The sequence below is a fragment of the Trichosurus vulpecula genome, chromosome 2 (assembly GCF_011100635.1).
Source record: "Trichosurus vulpecula isolate mTriVul1 chromosome 2, mTriVul1.pri, whole genome shotgun sequence".
NCBI lineage: Eukaryota > Metazoa > Chordata > Mammalia > Diprotodontia > Phalangeridae > Trichosurus > Trichosurus vulpecula.
The window spans coordinates 180,375,499-180,400,645 of NC_050574.1; the positions used below are offsets into that span (position 1 = coordinate 180,375,499).

General features: G+C 36.5%; 1 protein-coding gene across 2 annotated transcripts in view; it reads right to left on the reverse strand.

Moving 5' to 3' along the window:
* The window catches only part of ZDHHC20 (zinc finger DHHC-type palmitoyltransferase 20), a 111,037-nt gene that overhangs the window by 16,827 nt on the left and 69,063 nt on the right, over nt 1–25,147 (reverse strand). The window contains exons 4-10 of one of the 2 annotated variants that reach the window (XM_036747530.1): nt 23,093–23,213; nt 15,514–15,583; nt 13,125–13,157; nt 12,650–12,770; nt 3,452–3,487; nt 1,532–1,664; nt 86–212 (exon numbers count right to left, since the gene is read on the reverse strand). In XM_036747530.1, coding sequence (XP_036603425.1) covers nt 86–212; nt 1,532–1,664; nt 3,452–3,487; nt 12,650–12,770; nt 13,125–13,157; nt 15,514–15,583; nt 23,093–23,213 — 641 coding nt within the window. The remainder of the gene's footprint in view (nt 1–85; nt 213–1,531; nt 1,665–3,451; nt 3,488–12,649; nt 12,771–13,124; nt 13,158–15,513; nt 15,584–23,092; nt 23,214–25,147) is intronic. The other variant, XM_036747531.1, reaches the window with a different exon arrangement.

A 25,147-nucleotide genomic window follows, 5' to 3' on the forward strand; every position in this document is an offset into this window, starting at 1 on the left:
TTTTTCATAATGCTTCTGCCAAAAAGACAAAGCATTTCATCAAATCCACCACTTCAGTGACCAGAGCTCAGGATGAGTAACTTACCTTGTAAAGATGGGAAATAACCAATATTTTTTTTCATCTCCAAACACCTGTCTCCAATTTTTACTCCACCCAAGAGAGAAACCATTTTTGTCAGGCCCGTTTAGAAATACAGGTGCACGGAATGCCTCTGTTAAAAATAAAACCGAGAAATTAAGCAATATATTATCTGTGATGGGGTTGACAATAAAACATTTTCCTCTGTTACATCCCATACCACAGCAGAAGAAAAACATTTTAGACAATATTGTTGAAAAAAGATGTCTATTTAGAAAAGATTGGATAGATTGAAAATATAAATAGATATGGAGTTTTTAATGAAAAATGTTTTTTAGGCCTGTTCATCAAAACAAATAACAATTATCTATGCAAATAACACAGTAGAGTAGTTCATATTTCTATAATACTGTAGAGATACAGGCATGGGTTATATATAGCCTTCTGTGGAGGATCTATAGGAAGACATGGAGGAGAGTCAAAAAAGATGAAGAGGCATAAATGACTTGTCATCTACACCACTGGAAGGAATGCTCACAAAGATGAGATCCTAGATTGACTAAAGTATAAGCTTACAAAGTACTTTACATGCATACCTCTGCAAACCATACCTCTGCTATGGTGTGTATTTTCAGATCTTATTAAAATTCTCGATTATGTGAAACTTTTATTTTTTAGGTCCTAGGCTCACTGGCCATGATAGTTAACTGGATTAAGAGTAATAGTAATACTAATGGTAGCAATTAATATTTAAAGAATTTTTAAAGGTTTACAAAGCACTCCTCCTAGCTACCTGGTGAGGTAGGCAGTATAAAGGTCATTCTAAAAATTCATAAAAAAGACCAACCAATACTAACATCATCAGATACTCACCTGTTAACACCATATAAAAACATTTTCCAAAGAGCTTCATCTGATGTTTAATTTTTTTTTCTCCTACTGCCAACATTTCTTTTTCCCTTCCTTCTCCTCATCCCCCACTTCTTTAATGGAAATACCTTCTGAAAATAAAGATCTTGAAGTCTCATTTAGAAATACTCTACCTTTCGCCAATTTTCTCAAATTAGAGAATATACCATTCAAGACAAGTGATTAGAAAATGCCCAGCTAAAAACACTGTTGAGTGTTATTTCTAATGGTTGAGTTTCCAAATTTTAATGAAAAAGTCATCTATAACCTTTTACAAAAAATCTTGAAATGAGTTTCATTTTCTTAACCTGCTTTAGAGAAAATTAACTCTAACATTATACATATTTGCCTTTGGTTTAGTATGCATTATTTTAATCCCATCATCTACTAATGCATAGTTAGCTGGTTCATATTTCTACATATAGCAAATTATTTGGAAACTATACTGATTATTTTCATGATTCTATGAGGACTTCTCTTCATCACATAATTCATAACACACATTTACCTAGGCAGTTAGTGGTTTTATTTTAATCAACTGACCTATTGTTGTTCTATTTTTTCCAACTAGCCAGAGGTGGTAGCAGAAAAGTGATAGGATGCTAATGAAGAACATAGTAGCCACAAAGAAAAGAAAAAGGACGTGGAATTGTGCACGTGTGTTTCTTAGGTTGGTCTGAGAAGAGAGAAAGAGAAAAAAAATAATTAGTTGAGAGCATGGCTGATCTTTTCATACATATTCCATTTATACCTTTTATGCCATTCTCTGGCAAAATCTTCCTAGAAACTTATACAAATATTCCAGACACAAATAATAATATAATATATTAATAAAACATATTCTGAATCCAGGAAAAGCACAAAAGGAGATGAGTTGGTCCAAATCCAATCACTAGCCTATGGAAGAGAGTTCATAATCTCATACCACTATGGATTAGTTATTTAAAACTACTTTCATGGGTTTCTAGCTTTTATCAATGAACAGTGATAACAAAAATAATAAAAAAAGTACCTTTTTGTCCAAATGGAAGAACTCAATAATTTGCTTGGTACACTACAGTGTTATGTTTGAGAACTAAGGTAAATTAAAAGACAATGCTGAGCATGACCAATTTATTAGTTAGGCTAGCAGTAACCAAAAAATTGAGTCAATAGCTTCTCTCAATGACCAAAGACCCCAAGATAGGGCTCAGCCTTAATACAGTTCTGGGGAGCACAGAGTTGGGTAAGTGGGAAAGACAATGCAAATGGATATAGGATAGACAGCCTCATGAGTGTGGGGACAGCATGACTGGTTACATTAAGAAGAGCAGGCTAGCACCCAGGTGGGGCTAATAACCACCCCTCTCTGTCATAGAGGACTGCTTGACTGATTTACAGGACCCTTTGGCATATTGTAAATATTGTTAGCAGACCTGAGTTAGCAGACTCCCTGGAGCCTAGAAAGGTTTGTTAGGGAGATAAGGCTTTCCATTATTCGTGGTACAAGGAGAGTTCAGGGACAATATATCCCTTAGAGCTACCTTTAGGACTTAAGGATTATACAAGATAACTTATTATTTTCCCAGAAGCTGAAAGTATGAGGGATAACAAGTTTTCTTTTAACTCAGAGGGGAACTGAACTTCTGTGACTTAGAAATGTTCACTGTTTGAATCTACCTGCAAGGTTAAGATAGTGGACCAGACTCCCTGGTGTCCACCTGCATCAGGGTAACAGATTTCCTTGAGGCAAAAACAGAACAATGATAGGCAGGAGAACTGAACTTTTAAACTTAGCTCAGAGGCAGAGAAAAAGAAATGTTGCTTGAGCAACCATACAAAATGGGGCAGTAATAGGATCGATTTCAGAAAGAATTAATTATAAAATGATACAGAATCAATTTAATTCCTTTAACAAAAATTCACACTTGAATCAACATCAGGTATAAGTAAGGTTTTTTCAAATTATGTCAAAAATTGTATACATGCTGCTAACTAGTGCCTGCCCTAAGCAAAACAATGAAGTTTATCTTTGAGTTCTCTTCTCCCTTCTGGCAATCCTTCTCTTGATACTAGACATTCACGGACCTCATGCTGGCGAACAACCTCATCTTTCTGTTTTCATGGGGCAACTCTAGGCCTTTCAATCCCCACAAGTTCCTCAGTACTTTGAAGTGACCGGAGAATCTAATAAAATAACCCTAAGCTACCAGTGAATGAAAATGGATGAATGTGTTTATGTTTTAAGGAAAGTTAAAGTATTAATGAAATGGAAGGAGGGAAAACCAGTGACGGAATTATTTTTGAAGCCATGAGTCTTTTGGAGATATCCCTCAAATTTTACAAATAAGGAAACTACCTATTCTGTCTATACATAAGGCTTTCTTTAAGACAAAGAGTAATACACAGCACAATAAATGTTATACAAGAAATCATGAAAGTTAACAAGATCAACTTATAAATTACATCAACAATGCATTTTACCTTAGGACAATTCTCAGCAGATTTCCTGCGGCAAAGCTTGTACAAATAAAGATAATATATTAAGATACCAATATCAATTAAAAAAACCCTGAAAACATTAATTAAGACTGGTTTGTACTCAAGGATTACTAGGTTATCTTCATCCTCCAGACAAAAGGTAAACAGATAAGAGCGCATGCGAGTATACTTTCATCTCCAAATATAGGAATATATGTCCAGGGCTCTTTAAAGGCTATTTGCTTAATTTTTTTAAATGGAGACATATGTAAGAAATAGTCTTAAATTTATAGGTACAGTGTATTAAATCTGGGTGGTTTTCTAAATGAGAACTATCATTTTATTCTAATGATCAACTGTTTTCAAAAAACCTGAGACAAGAAGAAAGAGTTGGCATTCTCTAGCACTTCCTTGATCATTCTAATTCTGAAAAAATAAAAGTCTTCCAATATGACTAATACATGATTGGATGCCAGTTACAGAGCTGCTTTTTCTGGTATCACTGGAAACTGAAGTTTCATCTAAATGAATTTCTTAGATATGAGAAATATTACTTTAAAGGCCAAAACTTGTAACATTTTTGGGTATTTTTGATGACATTGTAGCACAGTGAATAAAGCACTGCACTTGGGAGTCAGGAAAAAAGACCTGGTTTCAAATCCCAACTGTGATACTTAAAAGCTTTGTGATCATGGGAAAACCAGTTCTATTGCTCTGAGCCCCAAGTCCTACATATTATACATGGATGTTAACTACACTGGCAGGGAGAGTTCCCAAGCCAGTGAATCAAAGATCATTTACAAACTCATATACTTTTGATGGCAATCTTTCTAAGATGTACACATAATGTTCTACTTTCTTAAATTGAGGCTATTAAACAGTTCCGCTTTTTAGCTTGATAAGAACAATGGCTTTTGCCAGGATATCCTACAAAGACCCCTGGCTACCTCCTCACAAAGAGGCATCAGAGTAGGACTTCATGGAGGCACTGGAGAGTATGATGCTGGGCTATGTGGCAATTTAGACTCTATGTAACGGGACCTGGAATGCTAATCACTTATAACCAACTACACCACTGCTTTCATTGGTCTGTAGCCTCATGGGGACTAGGAAAAGCGAAGGGCAGGGACAAGGAGAGCTCTAGAGTAAAAATTCAAAGAATGGCATTGTACAACTTGTGTTGGCTAAAATCCTCCACTAAGAAGGAAGAAAAAATCCATATGTGCCCTCAAAAGACCTCTAGTTTCTTTTGGCTTGGGCAAGAAATTGAGTTGGAACAGAGGTGATCAGGTTTTGGCTGTCTGGGTTTTGGGAATTAGCCCAGCAACAAAATATCACTCCATCTTAGCCCACTCTAGGTCTGCTGTATGGAGAGAATCCCCTTACTCCTGCCTCTGGAATTTAAAAATTGGGCAAATCATTTTGCTGCCTTGTCCCTCAGTTCTTCGTCTGTAAAATATAATGCTGTTTGTCACTGCTGTTGTTCCAGTTGTGTCCAACTTTTCATGACCCTATTTGGGGTTTTCTTGGTAAAGATACTGGAATGGCTTGCCATTTCCTTCTCCAGCTCATTTGATAGATGAGGGAACTGAGGCAAACAAGTTTAAATGACCTGCCTAGGGTTACACAGCTAATAAGTGTCTGAGATCACATTTGAACTCAGGTCTTTCTGACTCCAGACCTGGCACTCTATCCACTGTGCCACCTAGCTCCCCCAAAATATGATGGTGGACTAGATAAATTTCTAAGGTCATCTAGCTATATGATTCTACTTTTTCTCCCTCAATCCTTCTCAGTTTCCTTGTCTCTTATCTTGGCCTCTATCCCCCTACCCTACCAAGTCTTGCTCTTATTGTTCCAGTAGCGGCTATGAACAATAAGGAAGTCAGCTAGTTCCCTCCTTCCCTCTCTTCTCTATCTTTATGTGCTTTCACAATTCTTTGTCCATTCCCCATCTTTCCTTTCATCTTCTAATGGAACCTTCTCCTAAGTGGCTGGTCAGAAACTCACATTATGAATAACAGTACATATAAGATTTATCCTCATGAGGCATTTCGGGGAACTTCCGCAATGTTTTTGTTGTGTTCTCAAATACAGGTATGTGTGTATTCAATTCAATTAACCAGGCACTACCATGTAAAAAGGAGTGAATATAAGATGATGGAGAACTCAGAAACAGAAAAAAAAAATCATTCTAAAAGACAATAGCTAGCAAAAGCCTTTCCAGTGTTGTACACCACGGAGATGTATTAATCCTGGGTGTCTTGAAAGTATCTCAATGTTACAAGTACCTATAGTTTTTTTTTTCCTATAGGAGACTGATAGGGATTTGTCTTCTCTCAGTACATTCTGGCAAGGCATTTTTAACTGAAAGACAACAAAGAACTGGTAAGGGGCCCAGAAATTAAAGGTAACTGGGCCAACTTTTTGCCTCAATCCAGAATCACCTGCAAATGAAGGCATTCATCTTACCCCAAAGCAGAAAGCCAACTATCAAAAGAGAAGATTCAGGGGTGGGGAAGGTGGGATATGAAAGCTATATTCAAGCATCACTAGAGCAATGTCTAAAAGGAATGGAGAGCAGAATGCAGCTTTACAAAAGGAAAAACTTCCTAAAAATGAGAGCTATCTAGACATAAAATGTGCCATCTCCGGAGGCAGTGGGTGTCTTCAAGCAGAGAATGGAGCGAGAGCTAAACACCAGGGAAACTCTGTGGTCCTTTCTACTGCTTAGATTCTAGAACTTTTGAGAACAAATATTAAGGTCTGCTATTACAATCGATGAATTTTAGAGATGGCAAGGAACCTTAATGACCACCTAGTTAAATTTCTCATTTAACAGACGAGGAAATTGAAGCTGAGAGAGATTAAGTGTAGAATATCTTTCTGAAAAATTTCCATCAAGAGAACATGGTTAATTAAAAAAAAAAAAAGCTCTGGCAGACAAATTATCTATAAAATTAATGATTCAGAATCACTCATTCAACAATGCCAGAAAAAGAAGATGCTACTGTAATTAGGTCAATGTCCTTATCTATTCCAGTACTATATCTACATCTCATCATACGCGTTTCTTCTGCAGTTAATTATAACTGGCCGGCAACAAAAACAAGCATTGTTCATTTTAACATAATGTTCAGCTCAAATTCCAAACGGTTACAATAGCTGGAAATTGCTCTGACAATTGATCATTGTGCCTGGGGAATATAATGTCCAGAGACTAAATAAAGGGAAAGCAATATGGCATATAAATATAGGACTTAAAAGGATATGGATTATACTAGAAAGATGAAGGTGGAATAAATAGGAAAAGCACTTCAGGCTCTTTGCCACTGACTGTATTATAATAATAATAGCATTTATATGAAGCTTTAAAATTTGTGAAGTATTTTATAGAGGTCTCAATTTTGCCCAACAACACTTGGAGATAGGGGCTATTATTATTCCACATTTTATAGATGAGAAACTGAGGCAGATAGAGATTAAGGGTCACCCAGCTAATACGTGTCTAAGGCTGGATTTGAATTCTAGGTCTAGCTCTCTAGCCTCTGTCATACCTAACTGCTTCTCTTATTTCTCAAATTCTTCATCTGATTAAAACTTTAGTACTTTAACCACTAATATTACTAGCTTAGGATCATGGCAGTGAGAGCTGCAAGGGCAATTTAGAAGTCATCTGGTCCGACCCCTTCATTTTCAGGATGAGAAGACTTAAGGCCTAGAGAGATGAAATGGCTTGTACAATATTCAAAGGTAAGTGGAAGCGCCAGAATTTGAACCCAAGTGTGTTAACACCAAATCCAGTGTTCTTTACAGTATACTGAATTGCCTGTTACAGATTCCAAATCTATAACATGTAGGCTAATATGGTTAGAAAGTATATTTGTAATTTACAAAAGTATTGGTGATACAGATGACATCATCTATTCCCAGCCTTCAGATGTGAGACTATTACACCTTAAAGACCAGAGCTTGTGCATTTCCTAATTGATAAATGATCGAAAGATATGATCAGTTTTCAGATGAAGTAATCAAAGCTAACTATAGCCAAATAAAAAAATGCTCTAAATCACTCCTGATTGGAGAACTGGTTAATAGGACAGAAAAGATAAATGACAAATGTTGGAGGGGATGTGGGAAAAATGAGATAATGCATTGTTGGTGGAGTTGTAAATGGATTCAATCATTCTGTAGAGAAATTTGGAACTATGCCCAAAGGACTGTAAAACTGTGCATACCTTTTGACAAAGCAATACTACTACTAGGTCTGTATCCCAAAAGATATGAACAAACAAAAAGGTAAAGGGCTTATACGTAAAAAAATATTTATAGCAGCTCTTTTCTAGGGGCAAAGAATTAAAAAATTGAAGAGACCCCCATCAATTGGGGAATGGCAGAACAAGTTGTGGTATGTGATTATGATGAAATACTATTGTACTATGAGAAATGATGAACAAGATGCTCTCAGAAAAACCTGGAAAGACTTGCATGGGCTGATGCAAAGTGAAATGTACTGTGTACGAAGTAACAGCAATATTATAATGACTTAGCTATTCTCAGCAATACAACAATCCAAGACAACTCTGAAGGACTTACGATGAAAAATGCTATCCATCCCCAGAGAAAGAAGTGATGGTGTCTGAATACAGACTGAAGCGTACTTTTTTTTTAAGCTTTATTTTTCTTTAGTTTTCTTTTTGTTTATATTTTCTTTCACAACATGACTATTATGGATATGTTTTGCATATCACACATATATATATACACACGCATATCACATATACATGTATAACTTAAATTGTTTGCATTCTCAATGGGGGTGTAGGGAGAGAAGAAGGGAGAAGATTTAGAATTCAAAGTTTTAAAAATGAATGTTAAAAATTATTTTTACATGTACCTGGGGAAAAATAAAATATTAAATAAATTTTAAAAAAAGAAAAAAGAAAGACCAGTGCTTGTGGAATATAAATAAGTACCTGCATTAGCTTGGCTCAAATGGAACACAAATATCGAATTGGAACCAAAGAAAAAGTAGAAACAGAAAAACATCTGCTTGTTGTGCTCCATTTTCCCAATTTCTAATTATTATGTGGGAGAATAATGTATATTAGTGACTAAATAGTTAAAAAAAAAATTCTGCTAATTCAGTTCGCAGCTCTGGGATTTTGATCTTACTAAAGGCAGGGACTCTTATTTTTTTAAAGGTTTTATATTCTTAGTGCCTACCACAGTGGCTAGGCACTTAATAAAAAGTCTGTGGAACCACATTAAACAATTGTTTCTGTGACCGCATTTGTCTCTAAATCTAATTGTGCAATAAACATGGAAAGATAGGCTGGAGCCAAAGTGTTAAGGGCCTTAGATGCAGTAAGATGAATTTGAGTTTTATCCTAGAGGTATTAGGTAGCTACTTGAACATGGGAATGACATGACCAGATCTGTGCTTTAGGAATTTCACTTTGGCAGTCATGCACTTAACCCGTGTTTTGCCTCAGCTTCCTCATCTGTAAAATGGGGATAACAATAGCACCTACTTCCCAGGGCTGCTATAGGGATCAGATGAGATAATATCTATAACGTACTTAGCCCAGTGCCTGGCACATAGTAGATGCCATGCAAATGCTGGCTATCATCAGCTATCACATGAAAATGAAGTAAATCAGGGCAGGGAGTGACGGAAGTGTGCAATTAGCAGAAGTGCACAAATTCAACATAGAATGAGACATCTTAGAGGAACAAAAAACATTTTTAAAAAAATTACAGGTTGTCTTTGTAAATCATATTACATAATGAATTAAATATTTATATTAATGGATAATAGTCAATAAATATTTATTAAGTGCCTACTACATGCCAGATACTGTGCTGAGGGCAGGAACTTACTGGCTTTATTGAAATCCACATTTAAACACTAATAATATTTTTAGTGATTTTTAAGTATATAAAAAGGTTCAAGGTTTAAGTAAGAGAATACTTGTAATTAAGCATGTCGACAGAGATGGAGTAACAGACTTTTAAAGTCCCATTTGGCTCAAGAGTTCTGATTCTAAAGGAAGGCTCATTTCCTAACAGTTTAAATTTTATATACAAATAGATAAAAAAAATTTTAAAATAACTATTTATTTGCTTAGCTTCTGCATAGAGCTAGGAAAAACAAAGAGAGCAAAGATTAGTTCCCATAGATTATCTTTGACAAAGTAATTATGTCTACTAAGACAGTTAATATTGTTAGTTTTGAGGCAGAAGCTTTGGTTCAAATAGTAGTTTTGCTGTCATCTGTGAATACATGAAAAGTATATTAATTTGGATTAATCTGGGGCACTACCCTGAATAAATGGAAAGTATAAATGCTTATAATTATTATGTTATCTGCATACAAATAACATAACAATGCTTGACTGTGCTTTAAAACAGAATATCTGCCATAAATTAGTGTATAAAACTATGATAATACAAAGGTCAATCAGTCAATAAACATTTATTAAGCACCTACTATGTGCCAGGCACTGTGAACACAATAGGGATACAAAAAGAGGCAAAAGACAGTCTTTGCTTGTGAGGAGCTCACAATCTAGTGGTGGATATACCAAAGAAATAAATATATACAAACAAAGAAATTTAAAAAAGGAAGCCACTAGAATTGAGGGGTTGGGAAAAGTTTACTGAAGAAGGTGGGACTTTAATTGGGAATTGAAGAAAGCCAGAACATGCCAGGCATGGAGGGACAGCCAGAGAAAATGTTTGGAGCTAAGAGATGGAGCATCTTGTTTATGGAACAGCAAAAAGGCCAGTGTCACTGGATTGAAGAGCATGTAATAGGGAGGAAGGTGTAAGAAGAAGGTTAGGAGTGGGGAGGGGAGTTGGTTGGTTATGAAGGGCTTTGAAAGTCAAGATTTTGTATTTGATCCTGAAGATGATAGGGAGCCACAGGGGTTTATTGGGCATAGGGCAGTGGGAGTGACATGGTCAGACCTGAGCTTTGGGAAAATCACTTTGGTGACTAAATGAAAAATGGACTAGAGTAGAGAGACTTAAAACAGGCAGGCTTGCCAGCAGGCTACTGAAGTAATTCAGGCATGATAAGGAGGGTCTGAATTAGGGTAGTATCGGAGAAGGGGGTGTATTTGAAAGATGTTCCAAGGTGAAATTCACAGACTTTGGTAACAGATTAGATATGGGGGGGGTAAGAGATCATGAGGAATTGAGGAAAACTGGGAGCATGGCAGTACTCTTGACAGTAGCAGGAAAGTTTAGAGGCAGAAGAAGGTGTAGGGGGAAAGATAATGAATTCAGTTTTAGACATGTTGAGTTTAAATGTCTACTGGACATCCAAGTTTGAGATGTCTGAAAAGCAGCTGGAGATGTGAGAATGGAGGTGAGCAGAGAGGTTAGGGCATGAGAAATCTATTTGAGAATTGTTAGCATAGAAATCATCATTAAATCCATAGGAGCTGATGAGGGGGAAGGGAGAAGGTGATATATATACCAGCACTTACTATGTGGCAGCCATTGTGCGAAATGTGTTTCCCAAATGTTATCTCATTTAATCCTCACAACAACCCTGTGAAGCAGGTGCTATTGTCATTCTCATTTCACAGTTGAGGAGGACACAGAGACAAATAAAAGGTAAATGATTTGCCCAGGGTCACACAGCTAGCAACGGTCTAAGGCTAGATTTGAACTCCTTACTGTTTCCCTATTCCAGGCCCAATGCTCTATCCACTACACCACCAGCTGATGAGATCACCAAGTGAAGTAGGATAAAGGGAAAAGTGAAAAGGATCCAAGAGAGAGACTCAAGGGACACCTATGGTTAGACACAGAGCTGGGGAATCTGAGACCTCAAGGCCACATGTGGCCTTCTAGGTCCTCGGGTGCAGTCTTTTGACTGAGTCCAAGTTTTACAGAACAAATCCTTTTATTAAGGGGAAAGTTTTTTGAGGATGGGGGAGACTTGGGTGTATTTGTAGGAAGTAGGAAAAGAACCAGTAGAGCAAGAGACTGAAGGTAAGTGATGACAGGGGGCTGTAAACTGTTGGGATGGAATAGGATTACTTGAACAAGTAGAGGACTAAGGCCACTTCATCATGTGAGACAATGGCAATAGCAGCAAATGGTATGTGAATGATGAATTGAGGAAGTGGGTAGAAGAAGCAGCTCATGGTGATGTTTTTCTGTAAAATATGAGAAAAAGTTGAAAGAGTGGGGGGAAGGGAAGCCATGGGAGGTTTGAGGAGGGATGAAAAGGTTTAGAACCTTTGTTGAGCCATTGTTGAGAGTGGGATGGTGAGCTGATAAAGGAGGCATAGTCAGATTATCTAGCAGTAGTGAGGACCCAGTTGAGATTGTGTAATAAATTTGTAATGGGCCCGGTCAGGATGATGGAGTGATTTTCTTCACCCTTCTTCAGCAGCAAGTATATAGGAGCCAAGGTCAATGGTGAGAACGATCCAAGGCTGAGGCTTGGCTGGATCAAAAACTCCAGAGGAGGACAGTGAAAAGTTGAACTGGCTCATCAAGGGGTTATTATGGGGAAAAGAGGAATGTGTGGCTAGTGTAGGGGGAAATGGCCTGGGAATGACCCAAGGCCAAATATTGGAGGTCATAGTGTGGATGAAGAGTAGGATTTGGTAAGGAAGGCAGAGGAAGAGGTGAAAAGTCAATAGATTCTGGTCAGATAAGGGGATCTGGGAATTCTTGAACATGGAGGTAGTGCATTTATGGGACATTACCATCTTTATATGTGGCCGTGGTAGGGTGAAAAAGTAGTCGTTAGGATGTTTGAGGGAGAGTCAATATATATGATGAAGTCCTCTAATATGAGTAGAGGAGTGGAGTTAGAGAGAGAAATTGTGAATCGGGTTCTGAACTGGTTGAGGAAGGAAGAGGAATGACCTGGAGGTCTGCAGACAACAGCTACCAGGGCTTTGATTGGGTGGTAGATATAGACTGCGTAAACCTCAAAGAAGGAGATGTTACTGAATGCTGGAGGTAGGAGAAGGCCCTAGAAGTGGCAGCGGAGAGTTAGAAATATTCAAACTCCGCCTCGTTCCATCCGGCTCACTGCAAATTTTGAATAGTAGAAACTGGTTAATAAGTTCTTACATTAGTACTGAGTCAAATGTTTAATCCTTAAAATATTATAGCAATAATAGCTTAATGAAAATAACTCTATAGCATTTAAGATTTTAACAAACTTACCGTCCAGAATTTTATAAAATATTCTAAAACCGTTGAGGTCACCAGAATACAATACAAAAGGGAATAAAATAAAAAAAGCAGGAAGTATTTGTAGTTAGCAAATCCCACACAGTTATTCACCCTGGAAAAGTAAAGGAGATAAATGGTTGTAATATAAAGATATCAATACATATTTAAAAGAAAAAGAAAAGGCAAAGTAAAGATTATACAATAAAATTACATTAAACTAAGGGTAGAGGAAAAAAAATAAGAAAATTAGATTACTGAGCTAGTAAATAAACCTATCCACATAGAATAATAGTACCACATCTTAATTCTTAAATAATCTAGATATCAGAATCATTTCAGAATATATTACTGATCATGTAGAGAAATTATAAGAATAATTTCTATTTTTTAATGAGAAAAAAATGTTTCAAAATTTAGGACTTCCTCCTTCCCCACCAAAAAAGGTTTCTGTATTTTTCATACATACCAAGGACAATGATGATCCATCTTAAGAACACATCTAAGAAAAAAAAATACAATTAAATTCCATATTCAAATTTTCATTTATAAATTCCCATACACTTAAAACTTTTTCTTTAGAATTTTATCTAAGAAGAGCATTATAATCAGCAATTTTATTGCAATACAATATATAAAACTTTCCCAGGTGAATAATATTCAGCAAACACTGTATGGTAGGCTCTGGGCATACAAAATGATCCACACCTCTGGAAAATTCAAAATGGTACAGAGGAAGAAGCTTTGGCTCTGGCAGTCAGAGGACGTGGGTTAACATCACAGTTCTGGTGATTACTATGTATATGATCTTGGGCTAATCACTTAACCACACTAGACCTAGGTTTTGGACTACTATTTATTATTGCCTTTGAAGTTCCTTTTCATTCTAGATCTATGGTCCTACAAGATCGTGTTTTGGTTATCAAGACAATTATAACCTGGTGGGGGTAATAAGCCAAGGACAAACGTGAACATGGTATGAATCAAACCAATAATTCATTCAATAGGCATTTACTAAGGGTGGATAAAAAGAAAGAGGAAATCAGCTGCAGCCCTCAAGGAGCTTACATTCTAATATTAGGGAGAAACAACATGTGAGTGACTAGGTACATACAAGATATCCAGTTTAAATGAATCTAAGATGGGAAAGCACTAGCAACCTGCCAGGAAAGGAGGATGGGGGAAAGCAGAGTGGGGTGGATAGACCAATAAAAGCTTCCTGCAGAAAGTGGGATTTGAGCTGAATCTGGAAGAAAAAGAAATTAAGGCTGAGGTGAGGGGCAGAGCCAACCATGTATGGCATAGGAAAGGGGAACAGTCAGAGCAAAGGCACAGAGACAGGGAATATAGTGTCATGTTCAAGGAATAGCTGGATCATTAAGTACATGGGAGTAAGGAGACTGAAAATGTAGGAAGGTATCTTATGAAAAGCTTTAAACACCAAACAGAGCAGTTTATATTTGATCCTGGAAGTAATAGGAAGCTACTGGAGCTCAATCAGCAGGGGGTGCGAGTGACAAGGTCAGACCCATGCTTTAGAAAAATCACCCTGGCAGGTGAATAGAAGATGGAATAGAGTGAAGAGAGACCTGAGACAGGGAGACCAGTAGAAGACTACAGATTTTATATTGTTTCAGCAATGAAGTTCTAAAAGACACATGAGTGAAACCACTACAGGGCATAAAATTTATTTTAAAGCATTTTCTTACGGAACTATAACAATTTAAAACTGTACAAATTGTAGTTTTTAATAATTTATTTGAGACCCAACTGATCTTAAAATTTACAAGTTTATTTCTATAAGTATAAGCTTCACTGACAAGGAAAAACTTGTAAATTTACTTTATCATTTGGGAAACTAAACTGCCTGGCTTTAGTGGAGCTGGTTTCTTTGCTTTAATCGAATTTTGTTGTATCTAAATGTGGGACAGTTTTTTTAAAAAAACACTATAAATTTAGTGGGATTTAATTCCTTTGAACAAAATCAACTCGTTCTAAGCTTCCTTTACTTTACATAAAGTTCAACATTTTAAACAACAGCCATGCTCAGGAGCAAGGTATTTTCTAAGAAAGCTGAGAGACAGAGTCCAATAAACATTGATCTTTAGGCTAAGTTCTGAACTGCAGCCCAGGTTAACAGTAATTAAGACAAACAAGGAAAACCATAGTAAAAACTATTACGAGTATAGGGCAGAACTGCTCTTCTGGAATTAAAAAAAGAACTGGATGAGCTCATTTAAAACAGATGCATGATATTCCAAAGGTACTTGAACAGCCTTCCTTTTTATATGGAATACTATAAGGTTTGAAGAATTAAAGTTATGGTTCACCCAAAGGGATATGGAGGAGTGAATGGTGGCATGAGTTACCATTACCAACAAAAATTGTCATAAATAATAAGAAAATAAGTTGAGGGAAATGATTAAATGAATTGGCATATTATTTGTTATACCTTAATTAACCTCAATGTTAAATATGATGTGCCAACTTATGTGCTATGAACTCTGTCAACTCTCAGAAGACCAAGAAGCCTTGTCAAAAGTCAGATTATTACAGTGTACTCATTACGCTTTTTTGGGCACCAGCCTGGAAGGGTTAAGGTAAAGTTATTAAGCACAGATTACGGTGATACATCTGAGATCTTTTAGGTGATAGGAATGATTTAGCTCACGGAAGAACCTTTGTCTAATCTTCAGAACAAACAAGTGTAATATTTACTTCTTGAGAAGTGATTGTAAACTTTTAGAACTAGGGTATAATGTTAAACTCGGTACATGTGTAACATTAACTTTCCCCTTTGACAAAAATTCTAATGCCATGCTCAGCGAGAATGAAAATTGTTGATCAAAGTTACTTACTTGTTACATACGGAGCAGTGGTGACATCGATCCGGCTTAATCAGCTGACATTTTTCACAGTATCTAATTACTAAATTCAAGAATAAAAAAGAAGATTATTAAAATAAGACAAAATACTTCTAACTTCAACAAATAAACCTGTTTAGATTTCCAAACTTATTTATGGAACAAATTACTTTTAACTGAGAACTTTAAAATAACACAAAGAATAAAAGGATATTAAGAGTTGGAAAAGGCTTTAGGATCACTCAAATTCATCTGTTCATTTTACAATTAACAATACTGAAGCTAGAGTGAAGTGAGCAGAACCAGAAGAACATCGTACACATTAACAGCGATACTACTCGATGATCAACTATGATAGACTTAGCTCTTCTCAGCAATACAACAATTCAAGACAATTCCAAGACTGGTGATGGAAAATGCTAACCACATCCAGAGAAATAACTATGGAGTCTGAATGCAAAGTGAAGCATGTTATTTTCACTTTTTTTTTCTTTCTTGTGGTTTTTCCCTTTTGTTCTGATTCTTCTTTCACAACATGACTAATGTGGAAATGTTTTTAACATGATTGTACATGTATAATTTATATCAGATTGCTTACTGTCTTGGAGAGGGGGGAGGGAAGAGAGGGAAGTATAAAAATTTGGAACTCAGCTGTCTGTACACATAATTGGGGAAAAAATAAAATACTATTAAGGAAGAAAGAAAAGAAATTAAAAAGAATACTGAAGCTAAGGAAGGTTCAACGACCTGTCAATGGTCACATAGCTAGTTGGTGGTAAAGCTGTGCCTAGAACTCAGCTCTTTTGAAGTGCAAGTGTTCTTTCTGTTAGAACACAAATGTCTGCATGATGGCTTTGGCAAAAGAAATGTATCTGAACTGTATATAATATAATCCATCTGCTTCCTGTGGGGGTTTCACTTACTGAAACCTGTTAATAGCTGAGGGTTACAGAGGCTTATTTTGTAAGAGAATTAATTACTGAATTTAGTATGGAATTTAAGGAAAAGAACTATTGTTATCCTGGGCTTTCATACTCTCCTGAGCCTATCACATGCTGCTGCCCCAGAGGCTTATTTCTTCCCCTCCCCCCAGCTCCATTAGAATGTTAGCACTGCTCCAATAGATCCTTTTGATTGCTCAAAGAAACTTAAGCTTTCTACATTTCTTTTGACTTCTGTTTGCATTTTGAAGTTCTTAATGCAGTTCTGATATTTCTATCACAAATACTTGCAAGTCCTCTATTCCATTAAAGACCTATTTTCCTCTCTAAAGGTTTAAACTTAGCTTTTCAGGGTAAGCTATTTTTGGCTGTAAGCCTATGCCTTTTAAAATATTGTATTCCAAGATCTCTTCTCATTTAAATTAGAAGCTGCTAGGTCTTGTGTAACTTTAAGTGTGGTTTCTTGATACCTGAATTCTTTTCTGGCTGCTTGCACTTTTTTTCCTTTGATCTTGGAAGCTAACATTTTAGGTATATTTCCTTTTTGGACTCTTTTCAAGAGATGATTAGTGGATTCTTTTCTATCTTTGCTTTGCCATCTGGTCCTATACATCTGAAAGTTTTCATTTGTGGTTTCTTGAAATGTAAAGACTTTTTTTTTAGAAAAGCTTCCAGGGAGTCAAGTGAATCTTAAATTATCTTCCCTTGACCTGTTTTTCAAATAAGTTGTTTTTGATACATTATATTACCTTCAATTTTTTTTCCAATTCCTTTATTTTGTTCTGATATTTCTTGATGTCTCATGGAGTAAGTGATTTGTTTCATTTATTCTGGTTTTCAGGCAGTTGGTAAATGTGTAATGTTTGCTACTTTTTTTTAAAAGTTTCTTTTTCTTAATTTCTTCTAGGTATTCATAGAGTCCTTGTGGGAAATCCGTTTTTTTCCTTTGAATCTCTGCTTGTAGTTATTAGGGAGTTATTCTCTTCTCCTCTGTTGGATTTCTAAGTATCTGTGGATCTACAATAATTCTTCCTAGTGGCTGTCGTATTTTACAATTTACTCTCCAGCATTAGTTTGTGAACTGGAGCTTTGTGCCAGGGCTAGGCTCCATCCCTTTCTGTCCTTTTAGGTGGGGTGATGGGCCCTGTTTGATCTCATGTTGGTTCACCTGGGTTCTTGTGTGGACCTCTGTTCAGCCTTCCTGGGATCTTTGAGGTTCAGATCTCTGGATGCTCAGGGTCCTCAATGGTATCTCAGGACAGAGTGATAGGGCTCCCAGGGATGTCCTAATCCGAGTGCTGCCATGCTTGACTGGTTGCTACTACTCCCAGTCACTTCCAAGGTCTCCACTGTGGTTTTATCACCCTGGGGCCTTCCTGGAGGAACCTTCTGTTCTTGTTACCACTGTGTACAAAGGTTTGCAGGTTATACATATCTCTAGCCAGTCTCTGATCTTGCTGAGAGGCTATAGCTTGTTTGCCTGCACTGGCTCTGATTTCAATGGTGCCCTCCTTTCTTATTGCCTATGGGCTTCCTTTTGATTTTTTGTGTAATTTTGGAGTGGACGAAGTCACTTACTGTAGTTTTTTGGGTTTTGCTGGAGCAGCTGTGTGGGAACTGGGGGCTGCCTGCTCTATTTGTGTAGCCATCTCAGCAGCAAGAAGTCTTTCCTTTACTTTTTTACAGCCCTCAACACTGATAACCATCCCCTTGTGGATACTTCTTCCTTCTCTGGCTTCTGTGACACTACTCTCTTCTTTCTGGTTTTCCTCTTACCTATTTATCATTTCTTCTCTGTCTTTTTCACTGGTTTCTCATTTTCTTCCTACTCCCTAAGTGACAGTGTGCTACTACACCCTATTCTCTTTTCTCACTATACTCTCCTTTGGCAATCTAATCCATTGCCACAAGTTTTATAATCACATCTATCAGTATGACTTCCACATCTATGTATACAGACCTAATCTGTAACCTGAACTCCAGTGCCACATTTCCAAATGTCTACTAGACATCTCTACTTGGGTATCTTGTCAGTATCTCAAAACCAATGTTTCCATAACCAAGCTTATCTCTCCTCCTAAATCTGATCTTCTTTAGTTCCCTATTCCTCTTGACAACACCATTGTACTCCCAGTCATCAAGACTCAAAGCCTAAGTCATTTTTGCTTCTTCTCTCAACCACCCACTACGATCAACTGTCCCGTGCCCTCTTTTCCACTCAAGTGAGCACCATCGTATTAGAGGACCCCAACACTTCTCACTTGGCCTATAACAGTATCGTCTTAACTAGTCTCCCTGTTTTCAGTCTTCTCCCTCTCCAATCCATCCTTTCACTGATGAAATCACTCCCCTGCTCAAAAAAAAAAAAGGCCCTTCAGTGGTGCCCTGCTATTTCTGTTATATACACAATTGGTAAATATCAATTCCTTATCTTGACATTTAAGGTCTTCTACAAGTTGACTCCAAGCAAGCTTTCCAGGCAGTAATATAAAATAAAGCTTTAAAGGGACTGTTTTCAGCCAAACTGGACTATTAAGTTTTCCTTCACTCTACTCTCTGGCCATCTCCTCAAAAGTCTTGCCATCCTAGAGAAATTTCTTCCCGGGAGCCTTGTTATCATGCCTGATGATAGCCTTTCCCAGACCACTATGTCACTCTACTCCCTTCTCTCCAGCTATCTCCCTCTGCAAAGCCTTGACAACTACCTTTCTATCCTAGAGAAACTTGTATTTTTGACTTTGTATCCCTAACACTTAGCACAGTGCTTGACATATAGTAAATGTTTAATAAATGATTTTTCATTCATTTATTGTCTGACCTTGGTAACGCTACTGCCAGTCTCCAAACTTTGGCCTAAGCTATCCCACAAGTCTTGAGTATACTCTGATCTCATCTACGCCTTTACAAACCCATCTCTTCTGACAAGGCTCAGGTCAGATCACGTGTCATCCATTCTATGAAACACTTAACATTCACCTTCACTATTTCCTTATACTTCCTCCCCTTGTCTCAACTTGAAAATGTTCTCTCCGGCTTCAAATTTTCCTAGACCACTTTGCCTACTCATTCTTATCTGTGTATACTGTCTCACAACCTGCCCCTTTGCCCTCATCAGAATGTAAGCTCCTAGTCAGCAGAGACCATATCTTTTTAAAATCCTTGTATCCCTAGCACCTAGCAAAGGCCTTTCCACAGCAGACACTGAATGTTTGTTCAATTTGTTCAGGCCGTCTAAACAAGACTCAACAAGTGACTGGATGTGGGTGATGAGAGAGAGGGGAAGGAATCAAAGATGACTGAGATTAACATAAGGTAGAGATTTAATCAATAACTTCTTGAATTCAAAGGATTAAGGCAACGTGAAGAGTTATTACCCTTCACATCTGGATTTTACCCTAAGAGAACTTTTTGTACACATGTAAAGCCAACCTCATTTAGCACATGGATCATCAGAGATTTAATGCTAGAAGGGACCTTTGAGATTATCTAGGTCAGTTCCATCATTCTATATTTTTCCTCTATTACTTTATAGATTCAGAACCTGAGGGAGGCTGGTTAAATGTTTTCCCCAGTATTGTCTCCAGTATTGCCTGGGGTTATCAATGGCACAACTGGAATTCAAACTCAGGTCCTCTGACAGATCCAGTATACTCTTTCCAATTAGAAGGTTTTGCTCCATTTTGTTTTACTCCAAAACAGTGCCAAATAGAATAACATACTACTGTATTTTATACTTTCATATTCTGTTAGTTAAACACAATTAACAACTTGTTCATGGGATATGCTAGATATTTCAGTGAGGTCTAATTGTATTATCTGCTTATAAAAATAAAACTTGTACTAAACTTCTTAATGAATCCCTTACCTGCTAATATTTTTCTACTCCTTCACCACCATCCATATCCCTCTCACATCCTAACCTACTCTGCCCTCCTATTTTTCATACTTAGGAGCCTGTGTTCTACTGCTAACAAATTGCCATTGCCAGTTATCTTCCTCTCGCCCTCTTTGCATTTTCTTGCAATCAGTAAAAACTGGTTCCTTCAGGAAGGCACCACATCCATGCTCAACCCTGTGGATGCTCTCCCAGACACAGTGATCCTGGAAGAGGAAAGGTATAGTTCTGACTTACTGCCATTTCAAGACCCTGCCACCATCACTTAGCAGACTTTCTTCCTCTGAGATTCACTTCATCCAGACCCAATAATAATTCTTGCAGAGTCTCATAGGGTTGTTGTAAGTAATAGGAAAACTTTTTAGATAATGTATATTTTGGGACAGGAACTCACTATTTGACAAAAACTGCTGGGAAAACTGGAAAACAGTTGAGAAAAAACTAGGTAGAGACAAATATTTTATACCATTTACCAAAATAAAGTCAAAATGGTTATAGATGTAAACATTAAAGGTGATACCATGGAAAAATTAGGGGAGCACGGAATGGTTTACCTGTTAGATATGTGGAGAAGGGAAGAATTTATGACAAAACAAGAGATAGAGAGCATTACAAGATGTAAAAGGGATAATTTTGATTATATTAAAATTTAAAGGTTTTACACAAACAAAACTAATGCAACCAAAAGTAGAAGGAAAGCAGAAAGCTGAGAAAAAAATTTTTTTACAGTGCCTCTGATAAAGTTCTCATTTCTCAACTATATAGGGAACTGAGGTAAGCTGATAAGATTACAAGTTATTCCTCAATTAATAAATGATCAAAGGAAATAAACAGGCAGTTTTCAGATGAAGAAATAAAGCTATCTATAGTCATATGAAAAAATACTCTAAATCACTACTGATTAGAGGAATAAAATTAAAACAGCTCTGAGGTACCACCTTACAACTATCAGATTGGCTAATATCACAAAAAAGGAAAATGATAAGTGCTGGAGAGGATGTGTGAAAATTGAGACACTATAATGCACTACTGGTTGAGTTGTAAACTGATTTAACCATTCTGGAGAGTCATTTGGAACTATGCCCAAAGGGTTATAACACTATGCATACCCTTTGATACAGCACTACCACTACTAGGTCTCTATACCAAAGAGATTAAAAAACAAAAAGAAAAAAGAAAAGGACTTATGTGTACAAAAATATTTATAGTAGCTCTTTCTGTGGTGGCAAAGAATTGGAAATTGAGGGGATGCCCATCAACTGGGGAATGGCTGAACAAGTTGTAGTATATGCCAGTAATGGAATATTACTATGCTATAAAGAAATGATGAGCAGGCTGATTTTAGGAAAACCTGTAAACACTTATATATATGAACTGACACAAAATGAAGTAAGCAGAACCAAAAGAACACTGTACACAGTAACAGCAATGCTATATAATGATCAGCTGTGAATGACTGAGATGCTCTCAGCAATACAATGATCAAAGACAGCTCCAAAGCACTCATGAATGCTAACTATCTCCAAAGGAACAACTGATGGAGTCTAAACGCAGACTGAAGCACACTATTCTTCATTCTTTTTCATGGTTTTTTTTGGTCTGTTTTCTTTCACAAGATGACTAATATTTAAAATCAATAATCTCAGAGGTACAGAATGAGATAAACATTTTCAGACCTGGCCCATGAGAATTTGTTTTGCTTGATTGTACTTATATATTATAAAAGAGTGAGCAATATCAAAAATATTAGAAAAGAACAAATAGTGTTAGTGAAACATTTTTAAAAATACAAGAAAGAAAGTTTCTAAGAAAGACATGGACAAGCGGGGATGTGTTGTTAGAATTTTTGATCCTATAATTAAAGTAGCTATACATTTTTCTAATATAACTACACAAATACTGAGATAAAGCACTACAAAAGGGCATTAAATGACTGAACACATCAATTTCAAGTATGATCTAATAAAAATGATTCCCCTCTTTTATTCCTCACACCCCTCCCCTTTAATTCTCTCCCTCAGCCTAAGCCATCCCAGATAGCTTGGCAGTGGGAAAAGCTCTAACACTGGAAATATTCCTTTCTTCTACTGGTGGTAGTAGGTGCTGGGGCTAAAAAAAAAATGGGAGTCCCTGCCTTCAAGGAGCTAACATTGATTCTGCAAAGAAGAAAGACTATCTTACACTTAAAGAATAGGCATCCTTCCCAAACAGGGAAAGAGGCAGGTGCAGTAGACAGAAGGCACAAGACCCAAGTACAAATTTGGTACCAGACACTTCTTAGCTGTGTGACTCTTGCAAGTCACTTAACCTGTCTGTTTCAGTTTCTTTATCTGTAAAATAGGGATCATAGTAGCACCTACTACCCAGGGTTGTTTTGAGGAAAAACTGAGGCAATATTTATAAAGTGCTATATAAATGATAGCTATTATTATAATCAATAACAACAGTAAATTATAAATCACTGAGTGTTTTCCTTTTTTAATATATATTAGTAAACGGACATTTTCAATATTTTTATTTAACAGATAAAAATAGTACTACATTGGGGGAAAGTGATAGAAAGAAAATGGGACTGCAAGAAAACTTGTCAGTGACTCATTATAAATAGATGATCAATCAAAGACTATTTTGTGAACACCCGAATGTTCATTTAGCCACAAATATGTAAATATATCTCACTATGGAAGGGAATACAGCTGAAGAGATACTATGAAAGCTAAAGATCTGTTTTGCTTACATCTTGTTGAAGTCAAAGTATAGACAGGTAACTCTTTTGCTACTCTTTTCAAAATTTCTTGTTGTACTTCAGGTCTTTCTTCCTTTTCATAACGTTCTTCATCGGACTGAGATAAAAAGAACTAAAAGAGAGAAGAATTGTTAATTTTTGATCCTTACATTAAATCAGCTACAAATGTAATATTAAAAAATAGATAGTTGCATAAAAACTCCAAAAATATAGAAAAAACTGAATATGGTTATTTCAAGTATGCTTAGGTAACAGCTGTGAAATTTTCTTTCACAAAAATGTATACTTGCAACACTAATATCAATAACAACTCGAAATTCATATGACATTTCAAAAATTTTGCATAGTTAAATTTATCCTTTTATAGCAACATAATTTTGTGCTTCTAAAAATGTTTATCATAGTTGGCTTAGTCATTCCCCAAATGCTGGATTTTTTTCCAGTTTTTTTCTTATAACATTTAGAATAAATACAAATATGTTTGTAAAAACTGGTGCTTTCTTTTAAAATATTTTCTTGTGAAATATCCCAAATATTGGGATTAAGAAATCAAATGATATGAATGAGCATTAAAACTCTCATATGATTACTCTTCAGCAAAGATTATTCTAATCTACATTGATGTCAACAGTGAGTATACTCATTTCCCCACAGCTGTCCCTAACCACTGGACTTTATCATTTATATTCATCTTAATTAATCCCCATAGTTGTTTTAATTAGCATTTCCTCAATTATTAGTGTGATTGAACATTTCCCCAAATATTTAGTATGCTCTTCTTTCATAGGATTACAGATTTATAAGTGAAAAGGACCATAGAGACTATCTAGTCCAATCTCATTTTAAAGAGGAGAAATCTGAGGGGCCATAGAAGATAAGGGATCTGCTGTGGTGTACTGGTAATGTATTTTTGCTTAACAGAAAGATCTTTCCTTTCCCCTCCATTAATAGGCCCATGTGACATGCTTCAGTCACAGGAAGCCTATGTCACATGAGTCTGAGGCACATGAGCCTGGGGTCACAAGGGTTGTGATGCCCTCTGACCCTGAAAAAGTGTAAGTGTGTGTGTGTGTGTGTGTGTGAGAGTGTATGTATGTATATGTGTGTGTATGTATATATGTATGTGTGTATGTATATTATATACATATACATACATACATACACACACACACTCTGAGGTTAGCATTTGCTTTGGAGCTCACTCATGGGAAGAGTGTTCATGTGATGTAGCCAGATGAGACTCTGGGTAGCCATTAAGGAGCCCCAGCCCCCCAAGCCCCAGCTTTGAAAACCCAGATGTTGGTGCTTCTCTCTCTGGTAATTGTGTTTGTATTGCTTTTGGTCAGACAGTTGGAAGCCCTGTCTGTTTGTCTTTGATGTTTGTATTTGCTCTGTTTATAAAATTTCTGCTTGTAATTTTTGTCCATATTTTCTCTGAAGTTCAGGGTGCTGACTTTTTCCCTGAACTAAATGAATGATTTTGTGTGTGTGTGTATGTGTGTGTGTATGTATATGTGTATATATATGTGTCTGTGTGTGAGTATATATACATATATATATATATATATACACACATATATGTCTGTATATGTATGTTTGATTAAAATAAGATTGTTGACCCCTTTAACGGTGCTTTGCTTTAGAAAAGCAGATCAAAGAACCTGCGCTAGCAGCCCTCCTGTGTGCTGGTGTTATTGGTCTTATACTCCCATAGCATCTGGAAGTAACATTGTTGTTATATATAGTTACAAAGAAAGTATCTGAGGCAGTATTTGAACCTATGCCCTGACTTCAGAGCCTGCATTCTTTCCACTACACTGTACTTAACTGTTTGCTCATGTACTTTGACCTTTTGTCCACTGGAGATAAGGCACTGTTCTTTTAGACTTACTTCTGTTTCATGTAAATTCTGGAGTTTTTTATCCATTATTCTGTTACTTTTATTTTTTTGTTTTGATATTTGTTGTATAAGTCTTATTTTTTAGATAACTTAACACATCAACCTTGTTAGGATAATTTTTTTTAATGCTTCAATTACAAAAATTT